General features: G+C 42.2%; 11 protein-coding genes across 11 annotated transcripts; 5 read left to right on the top strand and 6 right to left on the bottom strand.

Annotated features, from left to right (window-relative positions):
* Nucleotides 1-1,095: 1,095 nt before the first annotated feature.
* Nucleotides 1,096-2,591, bottom strand: Bfra_010158 (putative mitochondrial import inner membrane translocase subunit tim54 protein; the record flags this gene model as incomplete). The annotated part of the gene is made up of 3 exons (XM_037340491.1): nucleotides 1,096-1,652; nucleotides 1,724-2,507; nucleotides 2,562-2,591. The coding sequence occupies 3 exons, from the start codon at nucleotides 2,589-2,591 to the stop codon at nucleotides 1,096-1,098; spliced, it is 1,371 nt and encodes a 456-aa protein (XP_037188959.1).
* Nucleotides 2,592-6,228: 3,637 nt separating this feature from the next.
* On the top strand, nucleotides 6,229-7,476 carry Bfra_010157 (putative nucleosome binding protein). Its single transcript, XM_037340490.1, has 5 exons — nucleotides 6,229-6,279; nucleotides 6,568-6,646; nucleotides 6,713-6,808; nucleotides 6,868-6,989; nucleotides 7,077-7,476. Exons 2-5 carry the CDS (start codon nucleotides 6,589-6,591, stop codon nucleotides 7,104-7,106), a joined length of 306 nt encoding a protein of 101 aa, XP_037188958.1. The 5' UTR covers nucleotides 6,229-6,279; nucleotides 6,568-6,588; the 3' UTR covers nucleotides 7,107-7,476.
* Nucleotides 7,477-10,505: 3,029 nt separating this feature from the next.
* Nucleotides 10,506-13,312, top strand: Bfra_010156 (uncharacterized protein; the record flags this gene model as incomplete). Its single annotated transcript, XM_037340489.1, has 11 exons — nucleotides 10,506-11,016; nucleotides 11,191-11,270; nucleotides 11,409-11,470; nucleotides 11,589-11,665; nucleotides 11,809-11,883; nucleotides 11,982-12,160; nucleotides 12,415-12,526; nucleotides 12,556-12,591; nucleotides 12,632-12,759; nucleotides 12,871-13,032; nucleotides 13,212-13,312. Exons 1-11 carry the CDS (start codon nucleotides 10,529-10,531, stop codon nucleotides 13,310-13,312), a joined length of 1,500 nt encoding a protein of 499 aa, XP_037188957.1. The 5' UTR covers nucleotides 10,506-10,528.
* A 3,385-nt stretch (nucleotides 13,313-16,697) lies between these two features.
* On the bottom strand, nucleotides 16,698-17,535 carry Bfra_010155 (uncharacterized protein; the record flags this gene model as incomplete). Its single annotated transcript, XM_037340488.1, has 3 exons — nucleotides 16,698-16,948; nucleotides 17,003-17,204; nucleotides 17,254-17,535. 3 exons carry the CDS (start codon nucleotides 17,533-17,535, stop codon nucleotides 16,698-16,700), a joined length of 735 nt encoding a protein of 244 aa, XP_037188956.1.
* Nucleotides 17,536-18,138: 603 nt separating this feature from the next.
* On the top strand, nucleotides 18,139-18,501 carry Bfra_010154 (uncharacterized protein; the record flags this gene model as incomplete). Its single annotated transcript, XM_037340487.1, is given in 2 exon segments — nucleotides 18,139-18,232; nucleotides 18,251-18,501. 2 exon segments carry the CDS (start codon nucleotides 18,139-18,141, stop codon nucleotides 18,499-18,501), a joined length of 345 nt encoding a protein of 114 aa, XP_037188955.1.
* Nucleotides 18,502-18,565: 64 nt separating this feature from the next.
* Bfra_010153 (putative developmental regulator protein) lies at nucleotides 18,566-19,546 on the top strand (the record flags this gene model as incomplete). The annotated part of the gene is made up of 1 exon (XM_037340486.1): nucleotides 18,566-19,546. One exon carries the CDS (start codon nucleotides 18,566-18,568, stop codon nucleotides 19,544-19,546), a length of 981 nt encoding a protein of 326 aa, XP_037188954.1.
* A 133-nt stretch (nucleotides 19,547-19,679) lies between these two features.
* Bfra_010152 (putative c2h2 finger domain containing protein) lies at nucleotides 19,680-20,387 on the bottom strand (the record flags this gene model as incomplete). Its single annotated transcript, XM_037340485.1, has 1 exon — nucleotides 19,680-20,387. One exon carries the CDS (start codon nucleotides 20,385-20,387, stop codon nucleotides 19,680-19,682), a length of 708 nt encoding a protein of 235 aa, XP_037188953.1.
* Nucleotides 20,388-20,673: 286 nt separating this feature from the next.
* On the top strand, nucleotides 20,674-21,661 carry Bfra_010151 (putative diphthine synthase protein; the record flags this gene model as incomplete). Its single annotated transcript, XM_037340484.1, has 3 exons — nucleotides 20,674-20,808; nucleotides 20,862-20,986; nucleotides 21,040-21,661. 3 exons carry the CDS (start codon nucleotides 20,674-20,676, stop codon nucleotides 21,659-21,661), a joined length of 882 nt encoding a protein of 293 aa, XP_037188952.1.
* A 342-nt stretch (nucleotides 21,662-22,003) lies between these two features.
* Nucleotides 22,004-23,513, bottom strand: Bfra_010150 (uncharacterized protein; the record flags this gene model as incomplete). The annotated part of the gene is given in 4 exon segments (XM_037340483.1): nucleotides 22,004-22,273; nucleotides 22,289-22,915; nucleotides 22,976-23,228; nucleotides 23,260-23,513. 4 exon segments carry the CDS (start codon nucleotides 23,511-23,513, stop codon nucleotides 22,004-22,006), a joined length of 1,404 nt encoding a protein of 467 aa, XP_037188951.1.
* An 821-nt stretch (nucleotides 23,514-24,334) lies between these two features.
* On the bottom strand, nucleotides 24,335-24,754 carry Bfra_010149 (uncharacterized protein; the record flags this gene model as incomplete). Its single annotated transcript, XM_037340482.1, has 2 exons — nucleotides 24,335-24,634; nucleotides 24,704-24,754. 2 exons carry the CDS (start codon nucleotides 24,752-24,754, stop codon nucleotides 24,335-24,337), a joined length of 351 nt encoding a protein of 116 aa, XP_037188950.1.
* A 688-nt stretch (nucleotides 24,755-25,442) lies between these two features.
* On the bottom strand, nucleotides 25,443-25,989 carry Bfra_010148 (uncharacterized protein; the record flags this gene model as incomplete). The annotated part of the gene is made up of 2 exons (XM_037340481.1): nucleotides 25,443-25,826; nucleotides 25,867-25,989. 2 exons carry the CDS (start codon nucleotides 25,987-25,989, stop codon nucleotides 25,443-25,445), a joined length of 507 nt encoding a protein of 168 aa, XP_037188949.1.
* Nucleotides 25,990-26,135: the final 146 nt, after the last annotated feature.

Below are 26,135 nucleotides of genomic sequence, written 5' to 3'. Positions count from 1 at the left end.
GTGTTTGATGTATGAGATGATCGTTTGGATGATTGGTAGTAGAAGGGAAGGGAGGGGAATGAGAAGGAGTTTTTGTATACAGGAAGAAGAAAGGGGATGGTGAATGGGTTCGGGGAAAAGAAGTGTAAGATGCGGAGAGGTGGTAAGCAAAGCGGACTAAACTAAGTGATCGATGAGATAAGATGAGAAGAATCATGACGAGCGCGAGGGAAAATTTGAGGGTTTGAAAAGAAATGATTTAGTTCGCCCTGCCTCTCTTTCTACTCTCATCTCACCCATCTACTCTTGATTAGATTTATCTATGTATCTATTCATCAATTTATAACCTCATCACCTCATCACTCCATCCAACCATACTAATCATCTCACCTAAATTCCCTCAACTCACATATATACAAATACATACATACAAATCTCAATCCCTCCCCCAAACCTAACCACCGAAAAACAAAAACAAAAACAAAAACAAAAATAAAACTGCGCTCACTCACCCCCCTCAGAAACAAGTACTACTCCAATTCAACTTCGAATTCCAATTTACCATAATCACCATAATCACCATAATCACCCACAAAATCCCATCCCATCCCATCCAATCCCACAAAAAATTTCACAACAGAAAAGAAGGAGAAGCCAAGATATGAATCCAAATGCCAAGCAACATATTTCTCATTCTCCAGCTATCCTATCTTGTGACTAGGTAGCGTATCAATTGCACATGTATGATGGATGGATGGATGTATATAAGAACCATGGAATGAACTTTCGATTTTGATTTCCATTTGATTTTGATTTCCATTTGATTTTCATTTTCATTTGATTTTCATTTGCAGAGCTGGGTATTATTCATGATGCATGATACTGTACATACAATACAATACAGCACCGTCCAATATTGTACAAAGCATACTCGAGGAATGAACCTTCTCTATCCCTCTTTACTTTCCAAGCCTAGCCTACCAAACAATATGTCGCTGATGGAATAACGAGGAGAGTATTGTATAGTGTACACAAGGTATTTCCCACCCGTTCGTAATGATCCTGCAGGGTCTATCCACCCCTTTTAGTTTTATCTTTCCTTCCTCATCATTCTCATCATTCATTTTCCTCTCCCTCATTTCCCTGTTCCCATGGTTTCTTTTCCTTGTCACCTGCAAACCAAGCTATTCCAGAACGTCCTAAACTTCTCAATCCACCTTTAATCCATCCCTCTACCTCTTCCTCACTAACTACTATCTTCTTCGCCTTTTCTTCTTCTTCCGCCGTCAATTCAGCTTTGCGCATGCGAGATGCGATTCTCTGATCCAGAACAATGGGTTCTAACCATGTTCTCTCTGGATCCGTAGGGGTACGAGTGCGAATGGATTTATGCCATTCTTTCTCTTCTTCTTTGAGGAGTGTGGCTTGTTCGGATTCTGGAGATTCGGATTCTGGAGATTCAGAGGAGGAATTAGCATCGTGATAGGGACGATAGGTAGCGAGGATGATAGCAGCAGTGTCACGACCGATCTGATCGGCAAGATGACGACGATTAAGGAAGCGACGGAGACGGGTGGGGGTATTGAGAAACCCGAGGATATGAGGGAATGAGATTGCGGCCGAAGGGTCTAGTTCTGCGGGGCAAGATGAGGGGAGGGTTGCGGATGCGTATTCTGAGGTTGAGATGAAGGGGGTAGGTGTGATGGTTTTTCTTTCTTTTCCTCCGCTGGTTTTTCTTCGGGACTGGGGGTGGTAGTAGATGATGCATCTTCGGATTTAGAGGGATCGCTATTGGTGCTTGTGTGGATCGTTTTTCCCAGGAGGGAATCGACTGGAGTTTCGGCTTCCGAGGTTGGAGCTGGGGTTTCTGCTACTTCTGGGCTCTCTTCCACAGGTTTAGGGGGTTCGGTTAATGGACCTAACCAGCCCTCATGTACACCCCTGATATATTCTTTCCACGTATGTCGTCCAAGTACTATATCACCTCTTGGCCCATCAAACTCCTTAATCCCAGCATTCTTCCTTGTCGATAAAATAGGATCCTGTCCCTCTTTACTTTCCTCAAATGGTAATCTTGCATTGCGAATATTCTCCGCCAATTCTGCTCGAATATCACCCTCTTTCCTTCCCTGTATAAATTCCCAATCCAAGCCTGAAGCTACCAATATAGGCTTGACATATTCCTTGAAATGATCTTGCGCAACCCGTAATCCGTCAGTTGGAGGTCCTTCGAGGAAAACCGTAAGTTTCCTTGGCATAGTACGAGAATCCCCTAAAGGCTCCTTCGCAATGTGTTCCACTAATTTACACCATTTTCTCTGCGCTCTCTTCTTTTCTCTCTTGTCGTAGATGACGGCTGCTGTGAAAGATCCAGTAATGGAGAGGAATATCATCCAATTGCGGGAAGGAACTCGAGGTCTAAAGTTCTCGCCGAATCCTAGGTACTTCCACATAGGATTGGGTGGTTTTTGTTTTGCAGCAGCTTTTGCATCGACTTTAACTTCTGCATTTGCAGTAGAAGCTGGCTTCTAAGATCTTGTGAGTTTAAGCTCTCCATATAAATCTTCATGGAGGGAAATTACCTCTGCGTCGGGCACTTTCGAGTCCGACATTATGGTGGAGCGAGTGTATCTCTCTCCCAACCGCGAGACTGAAAATCCAAGTGCTCCTTGGTGTTTTGAGCAATTGCTCTTGGATATCTTCCTGCTTGATCAATATTTCTCTGCTTGAGTTGAATCTTTTTCAGAAAGCCGGACAAATCTTTCGCCGACTCCACGTGATGAGAGCTTGGTTCTTATCGATAAGACCCAACGTAATGGTTTGGTCTTGGCATTTTGGAGATCCGAACTCGCAAGGCCGGATCAAGAAAGAGCGGCTGCATTTTCCGTCCACAGTCCACAGTGATCCATCGTACCAGTGGACGTGATTCAAGATATCAATTGTGTGACCGTAGTTCTCCGTAGGTATCTTGGTAGGGATGGAGATCACTTGCGATCCTAGATACTACAATTCAACCATCTTGTTTGTCATGATCCCGCCTACTATGATCACACATCTTTATTAAGTCTTTGTAATGTGATTCATGTTGGCTCCGGGTAAAAGGGGCAAGGCCGTTCCCGCTCCCGTTGTGGTGCTATCAACATCAAAAGGGTAGGTTGGTTAACGGATACTTTAGTCTTCACCGGGTTACTGCTATCGTCGGGGAGGCCCATGAACCTTAATTTTACAACATCATTGAACATGATTGGAATTGATGAGATGGACAAGTAAAGTCAAGTGCAGCAAAGTCAAGGAGAGTCAAGGAGAGTCAAGGAGAGTCACGTAAAGCTAACTCGTAACCAAAAGCCAACTTTCCAATAAGCCACCAAACTCTCTTGCCAGATGTGTTTCTTGTGGTGGGGGGATCACATTCTACCGCTTCGTAATAAGTTGTCGCACCTATTGCACCCAGACAGTAGTGCAAAGCAAGTATTGTTCATGCTCAGACTCAGACAATCGAAAAAGGCGTAGCAAACTAATGAAAAGTAAGCTGCCACCCTACATGAGAGATACTTGCGCAAAGAATGGGTGGTGGAAAATGTTGGACGGGCTTTTTCTGCTTGTGACATTACACTTCCCATTTCCCATTTCCCATTTGCCCCATCTCCTTGTTATTATTCTATGTTATGCGACCACCGCATACAACTTTTCAAGGGAAGTGTGTGTTATGCCGAGATATGCGGAGACCAAACCGTGAAGCCAGTTGTCAATATAATATAATACAATAATAATAATGGAACAGTACAACGGAATAGAGTGGAATACGACAGAATATTGGGAATTGAAATGGGGAAGGGGAGGGGGGATTTTCATCTGATTTTTATTTTCCATCACTCCATCACTCCATCACTTCATCACTTCAAGTCTCCCATGTACTAGGTAGGTAAGGTTCAGTACGGAGGACAAGAAAGATATGAGACGACGAAAAAAGCTCATAGAGTAGGAAAGAATATCTAGTAGAGCGATCGATCCAAACGATTTGATTCAAGTAAATCAGGAACAAATGAATCCTACCACCTACCATCTACCTACTACTAGGTCAATACCTAACCTTGGAACTGCTGTGTTGATCTCTTATCGAACCTTCTATTTTTAAAGCTAGAATCCTAGAGATCCCCTTAAAGAGATGCATTAATCTATTCTGGGAAAAGCTTATCAACACGTGATATCAAAGTAACTGAAAGCATCCATTGGGGAAGTTTGGTATTGAGTGAATGAATAAGTGAGAGAGAGTGAATGAATGAATGAATGAATGAAGGAATTGATGGAAAAGCAGAAAGTCTTTGTTGTAGCGGAATTGGTAAAGGATCTCTGTTCGTGCTTCCTTCCACTACCTCCTTGTCCATCCTCGTGATTTTACAACACCATAAAGAGCATAGCATCGGAAAATCGGTAGGAGAGGAGAACAGAGCCACACACATCAATTTTCAGACGGCAAGAGCGAGAGCGACGAAACTCCACTTACATTTTTTACTTTTTGGCTATGGGCTGGGATAGTCGTACCTTGGTAGTACCTTTTTTTTTGCCTAGGATATACGGAGCGTAGGATAAGAGCTCAATGGGCGAATAGCTGTGAGCTATTCGCTAGTAGCTATTACCTGTAGCATCATACCGTGAAAAATGGGGAAGTAAGTTCGAGTAAGGGAGAAAGAAACAAGAAATGGGAGTGAGTGAAGAGAAGGGAAGGAAAGTTAATGATGTAGAATAGGAATAGGAGATTTGAGGGTGATGGTAGAAATGATGATGATGGTGATGATGATAAGAAGAAGAAGAATGACGATGATGGTGATGATGATGTTTCTCTCTTTCTCTCTGTGTATGTGTGTCCCTCTGTCTTTCTCCTCACATACACACACATACGCATACACATATAAATCATACACATACAAATCATACACGTACAAATCATACACGTACAAATCATACACATACAAATCATACACATACAAATAAAGAAGCTGTCTTGACAAGAATGTAACGTGTGTAGGTAGGTATATCTTGGTACCAGGCAGGTCGTAATGATTATGGTCAAAGTAATAGTAATCATAGATACAAAGCTGGCAGGATGGATATAAAAGTTGAGGTCATTCACATCAATTCTACTATAGCCTCATTGTATTTCTCAGAATGTGTGTACACTGGCCTTGATTTTCCAATAGACGTTCCCATATCGTACTTACCCGATGATGTGTAATGATTGGAATGGCGTTGAGGGGAAGCTCTCCTTTCTTTCATGTACCTAGGATATCTACACACACAGACCTAGGTACTGTATCTGGATCGCTAGATACATACCAATACATACTAGGTAGATAGCTATATACACACATACCAACACATACTAGGTACATTATTCACTCAATCTCACTCTCATTTCATATACCTAGCATGTATCTCCATAGGTGTATAGTTTGTACGTGGGAGTAATAGTCGTCGTGGGAGTAATAGTCGTCGTGGGAGTAATAGTCGTAGTAGTAGTCGTCGTAGTCGTCGTAGTCGTAATAGTCGTAGCAATATCAGTATCAATAGTAATAATCGTAGTACCAGTACCAGTAGTAATAATCACAGATTGTAACTCAACTTGGAAAAGGGTGGGCGAGAAAAGAACCAAGGAAATGCTAGGAATGCTAGGAATGCTAGGAATGCTAGAAATCCTAAAAATGCTAGAAATCCTAGGAATGCATGGAAACAGACATCTAACCAATGAAATTAATTCCTCACGCTTTACTCAAGATCAAGCGAATTAATGGTAAGCTCATCCACGGCTCTTGCTTTTTTTTCCCCTACAGTTTGAAATGCCCGCAAAAATTGGATCACCCACCTAAATTCTCTCTCCTACTTCTTTTCCTCACCAAATCTCTACCTACGAACTCTGTACACGCAAAATCACATACAACAACTTCTCTGGTAAGCAAATACCCAAATACTCTCTCCTGCTCCTACAGTATCTTCATATCAATTCCCTTGATCTTGAGTCTCAATATTCTGTGACTATTGAGAACGCGCTTTTATGTACATGAAAAAGTCGAGATTTCAATGAGTATTCGATCTATTGCTACTTCTTTTCATTCTCAAAATACTCAAATACAATTGCTTCTCTTTTCAACTTCATCGGCGCGTCATCTCTCTGCGTCGCGATATCACTTCGACCTACTACTACTACCACTCATACTAAGAACAATTTCACTGATTCAATTTCTTCGCGTTTTAGATCAACCACTTCAGTTAATAACGGTCGTCACTTTATAAATCCATTTAGATGTAAGTTTTCCCTTTCATTTGCATCTTTGATCACGTTCAAATTCCACGTCGTGAGGAAGTTATTACCTTTGCGACTGCATTCACCTCACACATGATTCACAACTCCATACCAAAATACGACAACACCTTCACAACGCGCTATCACCACCAAATTATCAACCACTTGCCCGTCCCTTTTGGTCCACCTTTGTATCAACCACAACCACTTTTCATGCTCATCGTCGCAAATTTATTACGGTCGCATAAACATTTCAATCAATCTTACTGACTTTAATTCTTCTCAATTAGACCCATTTCACATAATTCAATATGCCAAAGGAAAAGGCTCCCAAGCGTGCTGCCAAGAAGACCGAGAAGAAGAAGAAGGGTATGTTGACTCGTCCTCGTGAACTGCCTCTGACGGAAACTCATGTACTGACTCATTCTTCCATAGATCCTAACGCACCAAAGCGTGGACTTTCTGCATACATGTTCTTTGCCAACGAACAACGTGACAACGTTCGTGAGGAGAACCCCGGAATCTCTTTCGGTACGATCTCATGCCCATGCCATACTCACACTTGCATCAGTAATCTAACAAACTTACAGGTCAAGTCGGAAAGGTTCTCGGTGAACGCTGGAAGGCTTTGAACGATAAGCAAAGAGGTCCTTATGAGGAGTCTGCTGCCAAAGATAAGAAACGTTACGAAGAGGAGAAGGCCAATTATAACGTAAGTCTTACAGTGCGTATCAATCATGCTATCACAGCAGAAAACTCTATTGAAAAGAATCATTGAACTAAACAATACATTTTACAGGCCGATGCTGAGGAGGAAGAGTCTTCTTAGAGATTTCTTTAATCACTCAAACTTTCAATCACTTCATCTCGACAAATGATAGTCTTGATAGCTACCTATCCGACCATCAATATCAAAGATGACATAATCATACAAGTTGGGAGGTTCTCCGGGGTTATCTTTTCTGCTTTTCATTTGGGCTGGGGTGTTATGTTTTGACAGGGGAATGGGATGATCAACTTGTGCACATGTTGCCGTTTTCCTTTTCATATCGGATGATGATCTTGCGGTATCGTTTTTTGCTATCGATGGATTTTTTTTATGGTCTGGTCTGGTCTGGTCTGGTCTAGGTCAAAGTCTAGGTCTGTCTAGATAGGTCTGGGACAAGAGATAAGATCATGGTAAATTTCTACAACCAATTGCGTGTAACAATGATATCGTTTGTATTCTAAATCTTCTCGATTGATTTTATAAAGTTGTGATTTTAAGTGTGAAGTGATGTTATGTGATGTAATAATTGAGAGGCGAATAATATATTGTCATGCAAACAATGCTCTTTTAAAATGTCAGGTGGAATGTGAGTAGACCCATACTCGATAGGTACTTATTTGTACTCGCCACTTGCAAAACGAAACGAAATGAAACGGGCGAAACGGAAAGGGAGGGATTCGAGACTTGGAGGATCTGAGACATTTTTGCCTTACAGCCTTGTGAGGAGTGAGCTGAATCTGAGGTGTGGAGTGGATATCGAGGTTTCATTTCTCTTTGTGTATTTTTGTATTTTCTTGAGGGGGGTTTTTTTCCTTTGAAGATGGGGATGGAAATGAATTGGATGTGTGAGGTTTGTAGTGGACGGAGATGGAGATGGAGATGGAGATCATTCTTTGGAGGATTTGCTGGGAGGCTTTTGCTGGGAGGCTTCTGGAAAGTTGGGGATATATATATATATATATATATATCTACATTTAGGTGAGTATATGTATGTATGTATGTATGTATGTATGTATGTGTATGCGGAAGTATATGTGTTTGAGGAGATTGAGAGGTTAGGGGAGTTGGGGGTTGATATTTGGGGGTGGGTTGTGAGGATGTGAGGATGTGAGGATGTGAGGATGTGAGGATGTGAGGATGTGAGGATGTGAGGATGTGAGGATGTGAGGATGTGAGGATGTGAGGATGTGAGGATGTGAGGATGTGAGGATAGGGTGGTGATTTTGAGATTGATGGGATGGGATGGGAGCAGAGAGGAGATGGAGATGGGGGGAGAGGGAAGGGTGATGTAAGAGATGGGGGGGACAAGAGGAGATGAAGAGGAAGGAGTGAAGAGAGGTGGGAGAGAAAAAATAAGAGAGGAAGAAGAATGAAGTACAGAGAAAGAATCTTTTGGTGACATCTGAGGGAGTGCTCGATGATATATATATATATATATATATACGGAAACGGGAGATGATATGGTATGCTAGTGCTGCGATGGAATGGGATGTTGTATTTATGGTCTGGGTTTCTGGAGGTTTGCTTTTTCTTTTTCTTTTTCCTTTTCCTTTTCTCTTTCTTTTTCCTTTGGTGTTGTATTGTCTTGTGGTGGGTTGATTATGGGAATTTGGAGGGGAGCTATGTGATTGATGATAGGATGATGTGATGTGATGATATGATATGATGATGTATCGTCGCGACGCGAGTGCCTGACATTACATTGGATTGGATTGGATTGGATTGGATCGGATTGGACTAAATATTTCTAGCTATCCTTCCTCGATCATTATTCGGCCGGTATGGAGTACGGAAGAGAGTTTCTTATTATGTTATCTTGTACGCGTATGCTAGTGGACAGATTGGGATGGATGGTATGTATGTATGTATGTACCTAGGTATGCATCTATCTGTAATGTTCAAGACGGATACAATTGTTGCTTTAGTAAGTTGCAATTGATTTGATGCCATGAGTCGAGTTTGGTCTAGAAAGGATTCTCATGTCGTTGGGTTTCTAAGTTTTTTTATCCTATGTTTCTGAGAAGATCTCGATGGTTTCATCACTAGATATAAAGAATCGAAATAAATCATCGAGGAAGTTTTCCCGAGAGATGTTGTTGAAGTGGGTTAAATGCTGCGTGGATCACTGCATGATTGATATCTACTGTAATGTTTGCGGATGCGGATGCGATTCGATTCGGGTACCTGGGTACATTGTTTTCTTTCTTCTGTCTGTTGGTGGATAGATAGGATGGATGGATGGGAGACTTGAATGATTTTTAGAGGAGCCAGCACAGAGATTTTTCTTATTTGGAAAATAAAAAGGCAAGTTTACTTCTCTTATGATTGATTGATTGATTGATTGATTGGAATTATCAAGGAACGTTAATATATCAAAACAATGTATGAAGCCGATGAGTATCGGTTGTGGCCTCGGCCTCGGCTTGACCATTTCAACACAATTCCGTGTCATCAGCCGTAGCCATAAAGTCAGCCTTGTACGATTCGCTCGTTGTGATAATCCTACCACTTTGCAAGAAAAACATTTTGGAGGCTTTGTGCCACTTCATATCGTGGCATTACAATTGCACAAGTGGCGATCTACAATCAATTCATTGATAGGGATTCTTCCACGATTGTATCCCGTTAAGGAGTTCAATGAATGGTGATTCGATTGATGCAATTCAATCGCGCAGAGCTTGGAGAAATCTGGTTCGTGCGTACGGAGTTCATGCATGCATGGTTGTGGTTGGAATCTTTATCTTTATCAGTATTATACATACATACATATACGCATACACATACAACCGTCCGAAGAAATGGAGAATTGTAAGTATACATCACTGGCTAGAATTGATCATGCAAGGAAAGATAATTTTTCCTTGGTAACAGTACGTTTCTGCAGTAAGTATGGTATATGAATGGCGAATTGCCAATGGATCCTGCACAGAATCGGCGTGGAGAAAGATTAGAAGAGGGGAAATGAATGATACGATATTTGACGATTCCAATGATTTTTGACACGTCAGTCGTGGTAATGCTGAGGTTGTAGATTCGTCCACCTGCGAGATATGTAATTTATCTATTCATCCGCAGAGCCGCGGGTGGTGGATTTTTTTGGAGTTGATGTCTTCGGGATTTTTGAGGGGAGGGGACAGCTGCTTTTTATGTGATGTCTGTGGAAGGGTTGATAGGTACATATGTATGTGTGTATGTGTGTATGAATTGGTTCGATGTTACTCGAGATCCTTCCTCTGCTTTTTCTTCTTCGAAGCTTCAGTTTTGCTTCTTCAATTGATATGATACATCTTTCTCACTTATTATGAGTTGAAACTCATTCAAGTCCCAATTAACAGTTGGCAACATATAATGAATTTCTGAACATACTACACACCATAACTCATTGATTGAGTACGCATCTCCACTCTCAAATTTCAATACCTCCATATATCGCATCACCCCAACTTAATGTCGTTCCAGCCCCAAACATCCGCAATAGAAGCATGGAGGAGCTATCCGGCTGTTGGCGCGAAGCCGCCCGCGCCGACGCCGTCGCAATCGAACTCCTCAAAATCCGCACCCATCTAACCTCCTCATCCGTCGCACTTCTCTCCTCTTCCTCCTCTCATCTCCACTCCCCCTCCCTATCAGATTCCCACCCCGATTCCCCCGATATATCCGAGTATGAAATCATCACCGCGATTCTCCGGCACGTCGAACAAACGTCCCGGCTCCTCCGCGACTTGCACGATCTCTTCCCGATCTTCCGATTGCGCGTTCCGGTCGTGATATATTATTTAACAGTCATCCTACCGTGTTTGCAAAAAACGCTCAGGGATATGCTGGCGTTTTTGCTCTGTGATGATTGGTCCATTAGAATGAAATGGATGTTGATGCATGAACGGTTGAATGTACAGGGGGGCATGACGTTGGCGTTGCGGTTTGTGATGTATGTGGATTTTTTGGTGCAGTGTGTGAGATTGTTGAGTAGGTGAGTGAAGGTCTTTCGTCTCTCGTTTCATTTCTTGAGGGGAACGGAACGGAACGGATCGTTTGGAGGGGTGCAAGATTTCGTTCTGGTGCTAGATTTAATTCGGTGAGATGTGGGAGAGGAGTGGGATGGGAAGAAATTGATTGGATGGTGGTAACAGCGGTCAGCACATAGATCACCAACTTACGATCCCACGACGTTGGAATTGCTGCGCTTGAGGATTTTAAGGCTGAGATCTTTGAGGGGGATTCCTGGTATGTTTTTTTTTTCTTTTGAGTCAATTTGTCTTCTCTGGGTTTTGGTCGTCGCATCTCGTGTCGGTACTCTCGTCTCGTAAACGTGTGGCGAAATGGAGAACATGTATCGATTAACCCGGGAATCTGTGTTTATAGCACCTCCAGTTCCGATACAGCCACATCTTGCTCCTGCGCAACCGAATCTTATGGAAATTGAGGTATGTAAGCGAATTCTCGGTATTGATTTGAGCTTTTCCACTTGGATATCTGTGTCTGGCGAGTATCAGGGAGGGAAATCGTATGGAAGTCAAGATTTGGGATATTAATGATGTTTAGAGACGGCACTGGGCGGAAAAGATCTTTGATGATCATGCGCAACCGCTTTCGCAAGCGCTTTTGAAACACAGGCGAGAGTATGTTTGTCTTTCTTTATTTAAACTAATTTTATATTTGGAGGTTGGATGAAGGGGAATTAGAGAAGGGGTGTAAAGTTTGATATCGTGGAAGAGGAGGTGTTCATAGGAATTACAATGATTAACTTATAGGATGGATATAGATCGAGATGTTGGGGTCCATCGATGAATCTTATGAAGTTGGGTATCCCTCCGCAATCAAAAGTTTTGTTCAAATTGTGAGTCCTACACTTTCTCAACTCTCTGATATCCTTTCCTTCACTATTCACTATTTATTCAACTCCCCTCATTAGCTTTCGTCTCACTAACTATTCAGATCCTTTGACAAAAATCACCTCTCTGTAACACTCTACCTCGATGATACAACACTTCATCAATCCCCCCATTTGCTCTGTCGCTGGATGGATAAGCAAAATAATCCTCACTATTCTTCTTTTGGTGTTCATGAGCTGTGTATTCGGAGACATGGAAGTGCCTTGTGTTTCAAGAGGTGGAGTGAGTATAAGGAACATCCAACTATTTGGATGGCTTTATTTTTTAAGTGAGTGATGCTTTTCTCAGCTAAGGGTTTGGAAGGGAAGCGATTATGAGGGGAAGGTAAAGGGGAACATGATTTGAAGAGAATGTGCTGACTGTTTTGTGAAAGAACTTGGCAACGTTCGTACTTTTTTGTAAACCTATCATTCAATCGGATCGAGGATATAAGTATAAAATGCGATGATTCGGAAATTAACTTTCTAATATCACAGGAATGGTGCTCTTCCACTGCTCATTCGTAGCACTCAAAGCGCGTTCCCAACTCACAAATTTGATACCAAGAGATGATTATATTATTGCTGGAGAAGTAAAGATTTTTCAAGGGTAGGTAACTAATTTTCCCCAAAAGGCAGAGATGCGAAACCTGGACTAGGAAAACGAGTTACCGGGTATGAATAAAGCATCCTACTAACACATCCATAAAAATAGACACATATTAGACGATGGATTCCACCACTCTCTCTTCGTCTACGAAAATCAACAAACCCATACCTTACGTCTTCACGCCGCGGTTGCAAATGGAGAATTGAGGAAATGTCCTATTTGGACTGCTTTTAGTATGGATTTCCTTCTTTACTTTTTTCAATCCTCTTTTATCACGCTTCTATCTTCTTCCTCTCCCTAAACTTGCACACTTAACCTCCCACCGCTCGCTAAGAAAAGAACAGTAACCGACCTCCAAGTCACATCCGATACTTGGCTAGCGCGACATTCGCGTCATCGTGTTTGGGTAAAAGATTTGCATCTCTATGTTTTTTGTGATGAATATTCGAGACGTGCGCAGGTGAGGAAACATGGGGAGTTTGAATTGAATTTTGTGCATGGAGCTGGTAGGTTTCGGGTTTCTCTTCTCTTCTTACTGTTACTTTGCACACTCTTTTGGTTTGTATCCTTGTGGTTTTCACAAAAAGTATCAATTGGATTCTCCAGCGGATGGAAGAAAAATGAAGAATAAGAAATGAAATAGGGAAGAGAAAGAGTGAGATCAAAAGACTAACACCCCGAATAGCAGCAGATGCATTCATAAGCGTATTCTACCCTCTAGATTCTGACTCGGAATCCGAGCGCGCGATCGAAGATATGCCGGGGCATGCATCGGCTGAACTTTAACAAGATACATCGGTTTATGGAGAAATTCCTCTGCCGGTCTTGTATCGAAATGAGTCGAATTGGAATGAGGGTTCGTGAATCTTTAACTTATAATTTGGAGGGGCAAAAGTCCGCTCGAAACCCGCCCACACTACGAGGAAACCTGCGATTATCAGATAGTCTCACCGTGCTCGACCTCTCGATTTCTTAATTCGCAGTTGAGATGGTGGATTTTGTAGAGATCATGAAGATTATGATTTTATACGTTCTCCTATACGTTTCCCAGCTTTTCGAGAATCCAACTTTTATCAATCATTCATTCATTCGTCATACTGAACTTTCGATACTCTCTCCGTTAGTTGCTGTACTTGCAGCACTACTTCTCAATTTCCTTGACTGTTCGTTCTCTCATTACTTTTTACTTATTACTTCTCCATCTCACTTTTTCCACTCTCTTGATTTCTCACTTCCTCATACCATTCTTCTTGACCCCAGGAATCACCGTGGGAATACCCACCAGAATGCCACGACTGAAAACAAGAAGAAGAAGGAATATATGTCACAGAATATCGATCTCTTTTTCATACAGGTGAAGGATTTGATACGTTATAAATGATACTATGATATTATGATGTCATGAGACAACGATACCCAGAGAATGAGATTTTTTTCTTGGGGGGACGGAATTTACTTTATCTTCGTTGTCTATTTGACTTGTTCTTCTTTTATATTCTCAAATTTGTTCTTGTTATTGTTACGGTACTGTGAGGTTGTGTTTTTGTTGATTGATATCGATGTCGATGTCGATGCTGATGTCAATGTCAATGTCGATGTTGATAGCACTTGATCCGTCGCGAATATATCGCATTTGCGGTTGTGGATTGTGGTTTATGTTAAGAGGGATTCGGACGTGCAATTGCGATATGTGATGTGTGATGAGGGATATTGATGTAGAGGTTTGGAGGTCTGAAAGTCTGCAAGTTGATAATGAACTCAAGAATGGGTAACGAAGGAAGGAAGGAACTGTGTTTAAGTTTTAACTGTAGCTAGTAAGCTAGTAAGTTTGGCACGAAGTTGGGTTTTTGTATATACTTTGATTATCGTGGTCTGTAGTGCGTTCTCCTGGCTTTTCCTCTGATCTTGATTTATATCTTGAAGGGTTCCTGAACTGAGGTTTGAGTTTTGGGTTATACCTCGCTTCTTTTCTTCGCGCTTCCTTTGGAAGGGAAAAATGAAGTACTGAGATGAGACATAAAGTAGATTGATTCGCTTCGTTTGATTAAATTAACACCGCATAGTTCTATTCTAACCCTTCGTAACTTGAAATGAAAGAGAAATCTCTCTGTATGTTTTATCAAGTATTCATCGATAGAGGCGCCCATTTACCAAACCCCATTCAAACGTACTAGATATATGATATAGTATTTTGATGTTACTTTTAGATTTCATTGAGGGTATATAGCGGAATATCTACATATGTCTGAGTATTATAACATGTGTTGAAGTTCCTCAAGCAGGAGGGGTAAATTTTATTGTTAGAGAGTAGTGACTTTTATACAAGCAAGAATCCCTATTAAAATCTTACACCATGGCTAGTCACTAGAGCATCTAATAATTTATTCTACTTGAATCCGACTATCATAGATATATGGCAGGGATGCGTGCCAAAGTCGCGAAGGTATATCAATGAGTATGAAGGAGTATAGGATCTTAATCGAGAATCTAAAACTCAAGTGAGAATAGGAGAAGCATCAGTAATTCGAGAAATTCTCGCTCTGCGAGTGGTTATTGGCTAAGTCTCTTGATTTTTTGGAGAGCCCTCTTCGAGAGTTGAGGTTTGGTCTGATAGAATGGGATGCTAGATGGGGATAGGGAGAGGGAGGAAGGGGATATGAGGTGGTGTATTTGAGCGGTCTAGTTGCGATTTGAGTATGCGTTATGATGGTTGGCATTGGGGAGATTTGATATAGGTGTTTCGTTAGTACCATCTGGTTGATAGTAATAGATTGAAGATCCATCACATTCGTTTGGAAGCTACACGAAACGGAGCTATGCGCATGTGTCTTCGTGACACTGTAGCTTAAAATTAGAAACTTAATACAGAGCTGTGTCATCGATTAGCGGATCGGATCGCAGTAATCTTAAATGATTATTTTTCAGCCCCCTGAACATACAAAATAATAGGGGACGGGAAATATAAGCTAGATTTTCTCTACTTTGTACATCGGTATTGGTATATGAATGCTCGATTTCTCTAGACATGCAACAGTTCCTATAGATTTATGATTATGTGACGGCATTTCTAAGGATTGTTAATAACTAATATCTAAGTCTGAGTGAAGAATTAAAGAAGCTTACTTTCGATTTGTATACTGAGAGGAAATGAGCATGCTAGAATTGTCACGTTGGGCTTGTGCATATGTGTGTAATGAATCAAGATCTCGCTTGGTGGATTTAAACGAGAGTTTGTAAAATCCAAAAACGATAGGACACGTGAGTCAAATGGAGTTGTGCAATTGAGTTTGAGGTGATACTCGTTCTAGTACGGGGTTTGAAATCTAGAATCGTGTATGGAAAAATGCAGTTTGATGGATTGAGGATATTCTAAATATTCCAAGATGCTGCTCGAAAGTTTCCCGATATTGTCGTCGTTCTGCGTGTTTAGACGAGAGTTTCAGGTCAGTTGGGTTCGGTATTTGAACTGAAATAGCGGTGCGTATAAGTTAGAAATAGGAGATCGTGTAGTGTGTCTCAATCGACTTTGTAATTACGTTGAAATACTATAAGAGAAGCATGAAAGGATGGGTACTCATATACTGGTAAAGATGGACTGACATCAGATTAAATAAAAAACGAATGAAGTATCATTCAGAACTTTTAGGCCAAAAATCATGAAGGTGTATCCTGACAAGACATAGACAGACTGAGTCGATTGAGAATTTACTACTACTATCCTGATAAGTAGGTACTGTAAGCAAGCAATCGAACAATAGGTAGCTATTACCCTAAGACATAGTATGTAAACCAGCCCTTTAGAATCATATCCATCACGGATGTCATCCAATTACAGTAACAGAAAACTTTCGTTGCACGTCTGCATCTTAGAATTACAAGGGAAGCCCTAACAAGTATTTCAATAGAAGAAAGTCTATCTGTAGCTCTCCTTAGCTTCACGCTAATCCACACTTCTAGACCGCCCCAAAATCTTCCACGATCTTTCAATCAATCTAGAATATTCTTCAAAACGAATTGTTGCAGATCGACATATTTAACGTACAAGGGTAGTCCTGACAATCATTCAACTATTCTCACCTCAGTACCAGAACATGCCCCAAAACTCCTATTCCGACACAGCCTGTATTCCCATAACTCCATCTCCCCGCCTATCTTAATCCCTCAAAACCACCTAGCTCCACGTACGTTTGAAAAACTTCTTATATCTCTTCATCCATACTTTTTCTGACCTTGCATTAGCCGTACGTGCCACTTTCAATTGCTGCCTGGTATTGTCGAGGACGGTGCCTTGATTATTTATGATGTCATTCGCTGTTTGTACCGTTTCTTGTAGGCTTTCAATAAGGGATTGTGACTGCGCAAGCTGTTTCTTGGTCTCGATGAATTCCTTCTGCCAATCTGGAGCGACGACTTTGTATTTCGCTGACGAAGTGTGTTAGTATATTGATTGAATGCAGAAATAGCACAGTATCTTACATTTGGGACCTTTCTTGGGTATATAATCTGATCCTTCAACGCTTTTCTTCGCAATCAGAGGTAGGCATTCCATTACTTCACCGTTGTAAATCTCCTGAATTCTAGGTTGTAAGAGCCATTTGCGAAAATTCGCTTCTTTTTGTCGATTCATGGAATAGAAAGTAAATCCATTTTCATCTTCGAATTCTGTCCAAATTCCGCTCTATTATTATGAGAATCATGCTAGTCCCGCGAGGATTGAGCCAACTTACTTCAATCATCGTCTCCGCGAAGAATTTCACAGTGTATTTTTTGCCGCTAAATAGCTCAATTATCCATTCTTGTCTCTCTCCTTCTCCTAGTGGTAAGAGTTGTCGCATAAGATTAATGTGTATCCAGCGGCTGTGAGACTTAGCTACATCTGATGTAGCAGGATCATTTTCTAAGATTAATGCCAGCAGTTCAATGCTTGCTTCATAGATGATAGGAACTGCTTCGCGGATAAAATCGAGAAGATCTTGTACCATGCCATTCGGAAGAATACTGGGAGGCATGGTGTATAACATGAGAATGCGGGGTTGGAAAGCAGTGGAGTGGTATGCTTGAGCCTCTGTATGGTCTTTGCTTTGTAATGCGACCAGAGATATTGCAGAAGATTGGATACAAATTGAAAAGAGAATGCACAAAGCTGTTTTGTAGATGTTTTTGTGATGAAGGTACACTCGTCTTCAGAAGGAGTTCTTCCGTGAAATTCTGGGATTTGTTTGTTTACACAGACTCGGAAACTACCGAGCTCTTCATCGGATGAGAGTGAGGATATTCATAGCCTCATTATAGTATTCACTATGAAAGCTTTTGATACCCATCAAAAGATGCTAAGTCATAGCATCCCATCTAAACAACAAGATCATTTCCCCCGTGTATGGACAAGACAAGGATACAGAGATCCTCGACAATTATTGGTGCGGTTAGTATCTTCAGGAACAATTGGAGGTTCAACATCTGAAAAGGACAATTGAAAGAGCAAGGCAGAATGAAAGAACTCAATGCCTTGAACTAATTAGGGCATTGAGATACGAATCATATTCGAGATTGCACTGAAAACGATAGTCTTGGATTTAGAAGAGTTTGCAACCAAGTTTGAACGTCACCGGGAAATGCAATCCTCTATTGAAGCCAGGAATCACGACAGTATACTCGGGGCTGGCCCGGACTTCCCCAGACTGAAGGGCTGTTCATATACCGCCGCTAGTTGAGGAAGTGATTCAGAAATACAATTATTTGATGAGCGAAAGCAGTTGGGGATGTTTTACCAAAGAAGCTTGAAGTCGAGCTTTGAAGTTAGCACCAACATCACCAACATCACTGTCGCACAGACATCGGCTCTAGTGAACCCCGGAAAAGATAGCCTCGTAACTCTTTTCGCAGCCGCAATTGCCAATCGCAATTTCCCTAACATTTTACCAATATTCCCAGAAAAGTTACTTCCTAAAGCATCAGATATGATATTTAAAAGCTGATATCCTTCTGGTGTGTCCCCAACATCAACACATCTAACATTCTCACCATCGCAATCACACAAAAATGCCTACCTACCTCCTTCACGGTTTCCGTTGGAAAAGAGAGAATATTCGTATTTATGTGATTCTAAATGATATCGAAGATGCAGCTCCAGAATGGTTAATGGCGCCCTTGACCTCGAATGCTCTCCTCAATTCCTTTTACAAACAATTCGATTTCCTTCCACCAAGCAGTCCGGTTCCCATTGATATTCCACCTATTCCCAGTCCCCCCACAGAATGCGCAACTCCCAAGCCGCAATCCCCAAGAACCCTCACGAAGAAGAACCAAAAATCCATGATTTCTTTAAAGTCACCTCACAAGAAGAAGTCCAGTTTGACATTGAGGAAAGGGAATTCGAACGGACAGAACAATGCTAGCAATTCGGGATCGGAAACTTTACATAGTAGATCAGCATCTGGAGCCACAAATGCGATTTCGAGAGAACAGTCGCATAATGGACTGGAAAAGCCATTGCGATTTAATGATTGGAGTGCGATCAAATTGGTCGAACAATATGATCCAGAGGATCTGAAAACAACCAGTCAACCGTGGGCCTATGTGTCAGATTATATGGTTGAAATTGGGTTGGGTGTTAATATATGCGAAGAGGTAGAGAAGTATAAAGCCAAAGTTGCTGAAGCAGAACGTGTTCCTCCTAATTGCGAGGAATTGGGAATGAGTGTAGAAGAAATTAGGAAGAGGAACGAAAAAGCAGGGTGGCTTGATAAACTGAGGCAGAATTTGGAGGCAGAGGAAGTGTGCAATTGGTATGTGGTTGTCTGTGGGGATGAGGAAAGATGGGCTCCGGATATTGATTTGTCAGACGAAATGCAGAGTGGTGACGAGACTGAACTAGACGATTCGCCAGTAAAATTGTCTAGGAGGAAAAAGTTCAGGGATTGGCTGAACAAGCAGATATCTTACCCAAATGGTGTACCAGATGGACATGGTCCTTCTAATGGTAGTCCGAATCATGTGGCGGGCACAAATATCAAGGAGTGATGGCAATCAACAAGCCAAATCGGTAGTAATCATGATATGTTGACCTATACAAAACCCAATAATACAATCTGTATGATTTAATATACTCCGTCCTGAACACCGTCGCTAAATCCCATATGCAAATAATGTATCTTCACTTTTTCGATGATCCAAATCCAACGATCCCCATACTAGCCATCATGTCGTCTTCATCATGTTCGCCCTCCACCCTAACATCTTCCCCATATTCCTTCTTGACCGCAATTTCCTTATCCTTTTCTTCCTTCTTTCTCTCAGCCAATTCCCTCCTCTTCTGCCTCCTTTCCTCTCTTTCCTTTTCATCCTCAATCCTTCTCCCTTCCAATCTCTCCCCCAAAGTAACAACCTCCTCATGTTTCTCCCTCTCTAATCTCTCCCAAATCTCATCAATCCTCCTCCTCACATCCTCCACACTCGCTCTCTGAACCTCTCCCGTCTGTCCTATCGCCCGCAAATGCTGCATACTATTCTCATGTTCCACCCATTGCAAACTATCCTTAAAAGTCAAGTCACAAGCCTGACAGTAGAAACCCGCACCCTTTCCTCTCTTGCCTGTCGCTGCCCCCGCGGGCATCAATATGGTTTTCCCTACATTGGCAGATACATCGAGACGGGTTGCGCGCGCAGATGTAAGAGTTTCATCGCCAGTAAGAGGCGCGTAGTATTTCTTGCCGGCAAGCTTGGCTTCATATCGTAGACGTCCTTCTTCTTTTTCTTTGGCTTCTTGTTCGCGTGCTTTTGCTACGTTGGCTTCGCGATCGTATTTTTTGCGGAAATCAGTGTCCGAGGCATTAGTTTCGTAGGCGCCCTTTTTGGAGGACATTGTCGCGATTTTGGGATTGTAGTTGATGATGAGAGGTATGGTGTGACCTCCAATTCTATGCAGGGCTTTCAATTCGTCTTCAAAGGTATGAATTGTAGGACACAGCTCAAATTGCTGTCGCAAATAATTTTCTATGTAAGGTTGAGGAAGGCTGCGATTTTGCCTTTCTCAAGGTCCGGGCGGTGAATGATGGAAGTATGAGCAAATGTGCGGGGCAAATTAATTTTCATGAACTCTTCTTCGAACCCCTCACTCAATTGTTTCCACAGTACACAAGACAACAAAGATGCTCTACCTCATTGGTCTTGGTCTCTCTGATGAGACAGATATTACTGTCAAAGGACTTGAGGCTGTCAAGAAATGCGCTCGCGTATACCTTGAAGCCTACACCAGTATTTTGCTGGTGGATAAAACAGTTCTTGTAAGTCTTTTTCTAAACCCGGGGAAGTAAGGCGCTGACTGATGTAGACATAGGAAAGTTACTATGGACGAGAAGTGATTATTGCAGATAGAGATATGGTAGAGAGTGCTAGTGATGATATCTTGGAAGATGCGCAAAATGTAGATGTTGCATTTTTAGTTGTGGGAGATCCTTTTGGGTTCGTTCTACATAATGGTTTCTTCATAATTTGAAGATTATATGTTGACACAGGTTTAGTGCTACCACCCATACCGATCTTGTCCTCCGCGCCCGTTCCTTGAACATTCCAATCTCTACTATTCCTAATGCCTCCATTATGTCCGCGATTGGTGCTACCGGTCTCCAACTTTACAACTTTGGCCAAACTGTTTCAATGGTTTTCTTCACTGAGAACTGGAAGCCTGCCTCATTCTACGATCGTATTCGAGAGAACAGGGATATCGGTTTACACACATTGGTGTTGTTGGACATCAAGGTCAAGGAGCAAACTATGGAGAATATGGCGAGAGGAAGAAAGATATACGAGCCACCGAGATACATGACCGTAGGACAGTGCGCATCGCAGATGTTGGAAATTGAAGAGCTCAAGACAGAGAATGGAGAGGGAGGGGTTTACAATGAGGAGAGTCTCTGCGTGGGCGCTGCTCGAGTAGGCTGTAAAGATGAGAAATTTGTAAGTGGCACATTAAAACAATTATGTGACGCCGATGAGCAATTGGGAGGTCCCTTGCACAGTTTGGTGTTGCTTGGAAGGAGGACGCATGAGCTAGAGCATGATTATGTAAGAGAGTTCGCGGTGGACAAGGGAGTCTGGGATACCATTTGGAAGAGAGATTATGAAGGAAAGGTGTAAATATGCAACTTCCAGAGCTTTATGAGAGAAGCAAAAAAGATTGAGCACGAAGGCAACTGATGCGATCTATGGGAATGAGAATTTTATTTTGAGTTACTTCAGTCGCTCCAGCCAAATGGCATGGGATGAACGTAGTACGAATTGCTTCGGACACGTCAATATTGGTGCAATAAGCTAGTCGCGACACACTCCAAGAGCAATTTATTCTACACACGAGTTGAAACATTCCTAGCGCTGAACCTCACTTCTGGCCCCCTCCTATTTTTTTTCAAACGCCCATTTAAAGAAATCCGTGTAACCATCCGTCTCAAGCTCATCACTCATACTTTCTCATGTCGTCTCTTATCTTCTTTCTAGTTCCTTGATCTCAGAAAAATGTCTGTCGTTATGTTCCTCCAAAGCAGCCAAAAGTTCCTCAGAGGTAGCCAGGCACTTCATAATTGTCCCTTTGGACTTTCCAAGACCCTCGACGAGGGCGGCGTCGTTAGCAGTGCTACTGTGACTGGTAGGTAGCTCATGCTTTTCGACAAGACCAGCCAGATTGGAGACTCTTGCCGTGAGTGCATTAACCCTTTCTTGCAATATCACAACTCGATCAGTGTGCGGTTGCGACTAAGACAGAGGCACCTTGAGTTCTTGAAGCTCTCTTTCCGAACTACTTGTCTTCTCAAGTACGCTCTGACGCACGGAAAGCATGGTCTTTTTGAATTTGTCAAACTCATCCTCCAATCTACCGACTTGGGACCGCATCAAAGCTTCGTTGGATCTTCCAACATCAGACTGAAGATCATCAGAAGCCAACTTGGGGGAGAAGAAGTCTGTTACCCGTTGACGTTTTGACTGAAATGGCTCATAGTCCGAATCTAATTCATCTTCGAGGTCGCTGTATAATGTAAGTTTTGAACAGTTTTGTGTTGAGATCTTTCTTCCGTGGAGCGCCTTGGCATGCTTTCTTTTCGATTTTGATTGAATATCCAAGCGTGATACCCTTTCCCTAACCTTTTCATTGAGATTCCTCTGAAAACCCTGCGCTTCTAGGTCTCTTAGCCTGCGCTCGACGTAAAGTGCATGAAGTCGGCTATTCACGTGGCTTCCGATGTTTCCAACGCCTCCACGAAGATTCATATCGTTGAGACATTCTTGACATCTCAGGTTCAGAGCTCGGTGTTCATACATGAGGATGTATGGTAGGTCGTCAGGGTAATAAATTCTCAGACTCTCGACTTTGACCTTGACCTTTTCCCAATTTGGGACCTAAAATCATCAGGTTTGTGATTGCGTAGAAATCGGGTCGCGCGCAAATAAGTCACTTACGCCCGGTGTTTTGCATGGTTTATCTACAATGAGCTTCGAACATGCGTCCATGACTCCGAGACTTTTCGTGTGCTTCTGTAGAGCAGATTTTTCCTGTGTACTCTGTTGCAGACCAGAATCTAGTGTAGGACTCAACGAGGCCGCAGGTTTTAGAATAAAATCATTATCAACTTTGATAGTATCGTTTCCAAGCTCAGCACTACGGATACTGGTATTTTGGTTACAGGTATGGGTCGTTCTTGATTTAACACCCCTGGTCATTGTTACTCAGTCTTCAGTCGAACACGCAACATGATGGCAGAAGCATACTCAATGTTGTGTCGCCGACATGGGTACAGCGTTCATTTTGCTTCCTACAGAGCTCACATGTCATTTGTGCCATTTGCATGTTAACGGAGATAGTCTTATTCGGGGGTTCAGGTTTGAAAGTCATGTCGGAGCGTTGTACGGCGATTGCAATTTCTCCGTCAGACGAATCTGTGCTATCAGCCCTTCTAGCCCGAGGAAAGGGTCGGCTAGTGCTGTAAGGTCGGTTCATCGTGCTGGGCACTCACATGGGAAGGATTAGTGAAGTGATAGCGGAATAGAGATCGAAGGAAGCGAGTGAAGACAGTTTATATTTGACTTCTAAACAAGTTCACTACTAGCAAAAAGATTCGAAAAAGGGGCACGACACGTTCAGCAGAAGTACAAAACATAAGCAAAGAATTAGTGCTGCCTCGAGCAAACAAAGGTTTGTTTGGACGCATCAGACCCTTTTAGTACAAAAGGACATGTACGAAAGGCCTTTGTCTGTATGCATGAGCCCATGAACCCTACCCCATTCTCGTTATCACTCGAATGGTCGAGAAAACAACTCGACCGCGTCCAATGCAAAGTTGGCCAGAAAGCGATTGCCAGGCATTACTGCAATAATCCAAATCTAAAGTATTCAACTCATTGGCCACTTAACCATGCGTCAAAGGCGATGCATACACCCACCCGCACAATTTACCTATACGTGTCGACATCGGCACTTGTGAGAACTCTGAACCCGTTCTGGTATACGGACAATCCTACAAATTTAGGATAGCACGTGTGAAATAGTCACTCATGCCACTTTGCAGCCGTGTGACCTGTGCGGGTGGAGTTGTTCAGATCTGTTGATCATTATTACAGCTGAGAATAGATGACTTAAAGTTCTTGGCCTGCCCGTTCTTCTAAAGAGTCGCAGGTTATTACAGAAAGATGGACACACTATTTATGCACACTCCGAACCCCTTTCCCAGAATGGTCGACAGGTCTAGTAGGATCAACTTCAATAGACAGTAGTTCCCATGGCTCTTCATTTTTAGATTTCCGCTGGTTTTGGACTTCCCTTCAGGAATTTGGCTCAGATGGATTCTCCATAGCCTTGCTTCGGGTCATGAATTTGGAGGTTGATGTCTCTTCCAGATTGTTTAAACCTAGTCTCTGTTTGACGTTGAAACCATGCCATATGCTGGTCGCATGTTTTGTAATACCGCCAAGTGCAGAACCCTTAATTTTCAATCTGAGACCACATTCTTGACATATGGCTTCCAGACATTTCTTCTCGTATGTGACGATGTACGGCAAATCACTTGGAAAGTTCTTCCCGAGCTCGTCGATTTTAGCCTTCGCTTTGTCGCACGATGGTGCCTTGAAAAGTCAGAACCATTACCGCATAACCAAAACAAATGGTTGTCAAAGAAAATACATGTTACTTACTCCTTTCATTAAACAAGATTCATCTATTATTACCTTTGACGATCGGCCCATTTCTTGTAGGTCATCATTCTGCCCTGACGACACTGGTACAGGAGTCGCTGATGAGCTCGAAATGGGTATGGGTGAACCAGAGTCCACCTCGCGGAGTTTGTCTTTGTGCTTCACTTCTCCTAATATTTGTAAGATAGTCGCTCGATTTATAGAGGCAAGAAAAGCTCATCGAAAAATTACCCAATGATTGTATGTTTTCATCTTGTGATGAATATCGCCGAGGCACTCTTGAAGCGTTCCAAAGAAGTGCCTTCGATTCCATTATCCGAGGATTACCAAACATTTGTGCTATAGTAGCAGGATGGAAGTAGAACATAAATGCAATGGATTGATCCTTTGATATGCACATATATTGAGGCCGTAGATGTAAAGAAGAACCTGAGAGCGCGAGAAAAAAGCGCGAGAACAATCAAGCAAACACTCAATATCATAATTACCCCACAATCTCTTTCACGTTTCAAAAACAGTGGGTGATTACACGTCCTGTATGCACAGAACTACCTTGTTGGTTTTGTACTTTTGCGATTGAATCAATCATCAACGACTTTGATTCCGATGTGATCAGTGGACAGGGGAAATTATTTGACAGGAAGATACCTTGTAGAGATGTCTCTCACTAGACCGACTTTAAGACAAACAGCAATTCCAAAAAGTGGCGTGAAGCTACCCCTACCTCAATGGTGTAACATTAAGCAAGAACCGTTTTTGTCGGCTCCATTGGATCTGATCTATCTAAAATTTGTCCGCCAGTCATAGCCCGAGCTGACCTATTCCTCAATTCACTTTGTAACCTCTCGTTCCTTCTTTCCAATTCCACAATTTTGGAAACATGCATCTCATTCTTCTCTTCTACAGCCTCAAAACGCATCATCACTATTTTATCAGAATGTACAAGGTCATTGATCTGAAAATCGTTGGAGCCACTTCGTTTGTTTGGCACATCAGGGCCGTCTATCAGGCTAGTTATACTTCTTAATTCTTTGGCAATTCGGCCCAGAGCAGTTTTTTCGTTTGAGGCTTCAGTCTCCCTTTTGTATTGCTGTAATTGGCGCCTTTCGACTTGCTCATTTGACTAAATCATCTCTCTCTCTCTTTCCACGAGCATCACCGACGCTGTTATATTCTTCAATGAGAGACTCTGAATGAGCTAGCTGTTTCTCAAATTTCTCAATATCCCATCTCTTGGTTTCGAGAATCTTAATGTGGTCCTGATGCAATCGCAACCCATGCTCCATATCCGCGATGATTGCACTCCGGCGGAGCTCAACTCAATCTAGTATCACAACAGACATAGGAAGATATTGAATCATGAAATAAAGGGAATGCGATTAGGTATACAACAATCTTACATATTACATATAGCTTAATACCTCGAAGGGTC

This window comes from Botrytis fragariae (assembly GCF_013461495.1).
Source record: "Botrytis fragariae strain BVB16 chromosome Unknown tig00000186, whole genome shotgun sequence".
NCBI classification, from domain to species: domain Eukaryota; kingdom Fungi; phylum Ascomycota; class Leotiomycetes; order Helotiales; family Sclerotiniaceae; genus Botrytis; species Botrytis fragariae.
The sequence above is the reverse complement of the archived record's forward strand: the minus strand, read 5'-3'. Positions and strand labels throughout refer to the sequence as shown.

Excerpts from the sequence above, each read along its gene's own strand:
- Bfra_010157 (XM_037340490.1), top strand. The coding sequence starts at position 6,589 with ATGCCAAAGGAAAAGGCTCCCAAGCGTGCTGCCAAGAAGACCGAGAAG. Across the intron at positions 6,809-6,867 it reads GAACCCCGGAATCTCTTTCG|GTCAAGTCGGAAAGGTTCTC; the intron begins GTACGATCTCAT and ends ACAAACTTACAG. Across the intron at positions 6,990-7,076 it reads AGGAGAAGGCCAATTATAAC|GCCGATGCTGAGGAGGAAGA; the intron begins GTAAGTCTTACA and ends TACATTTTACAG.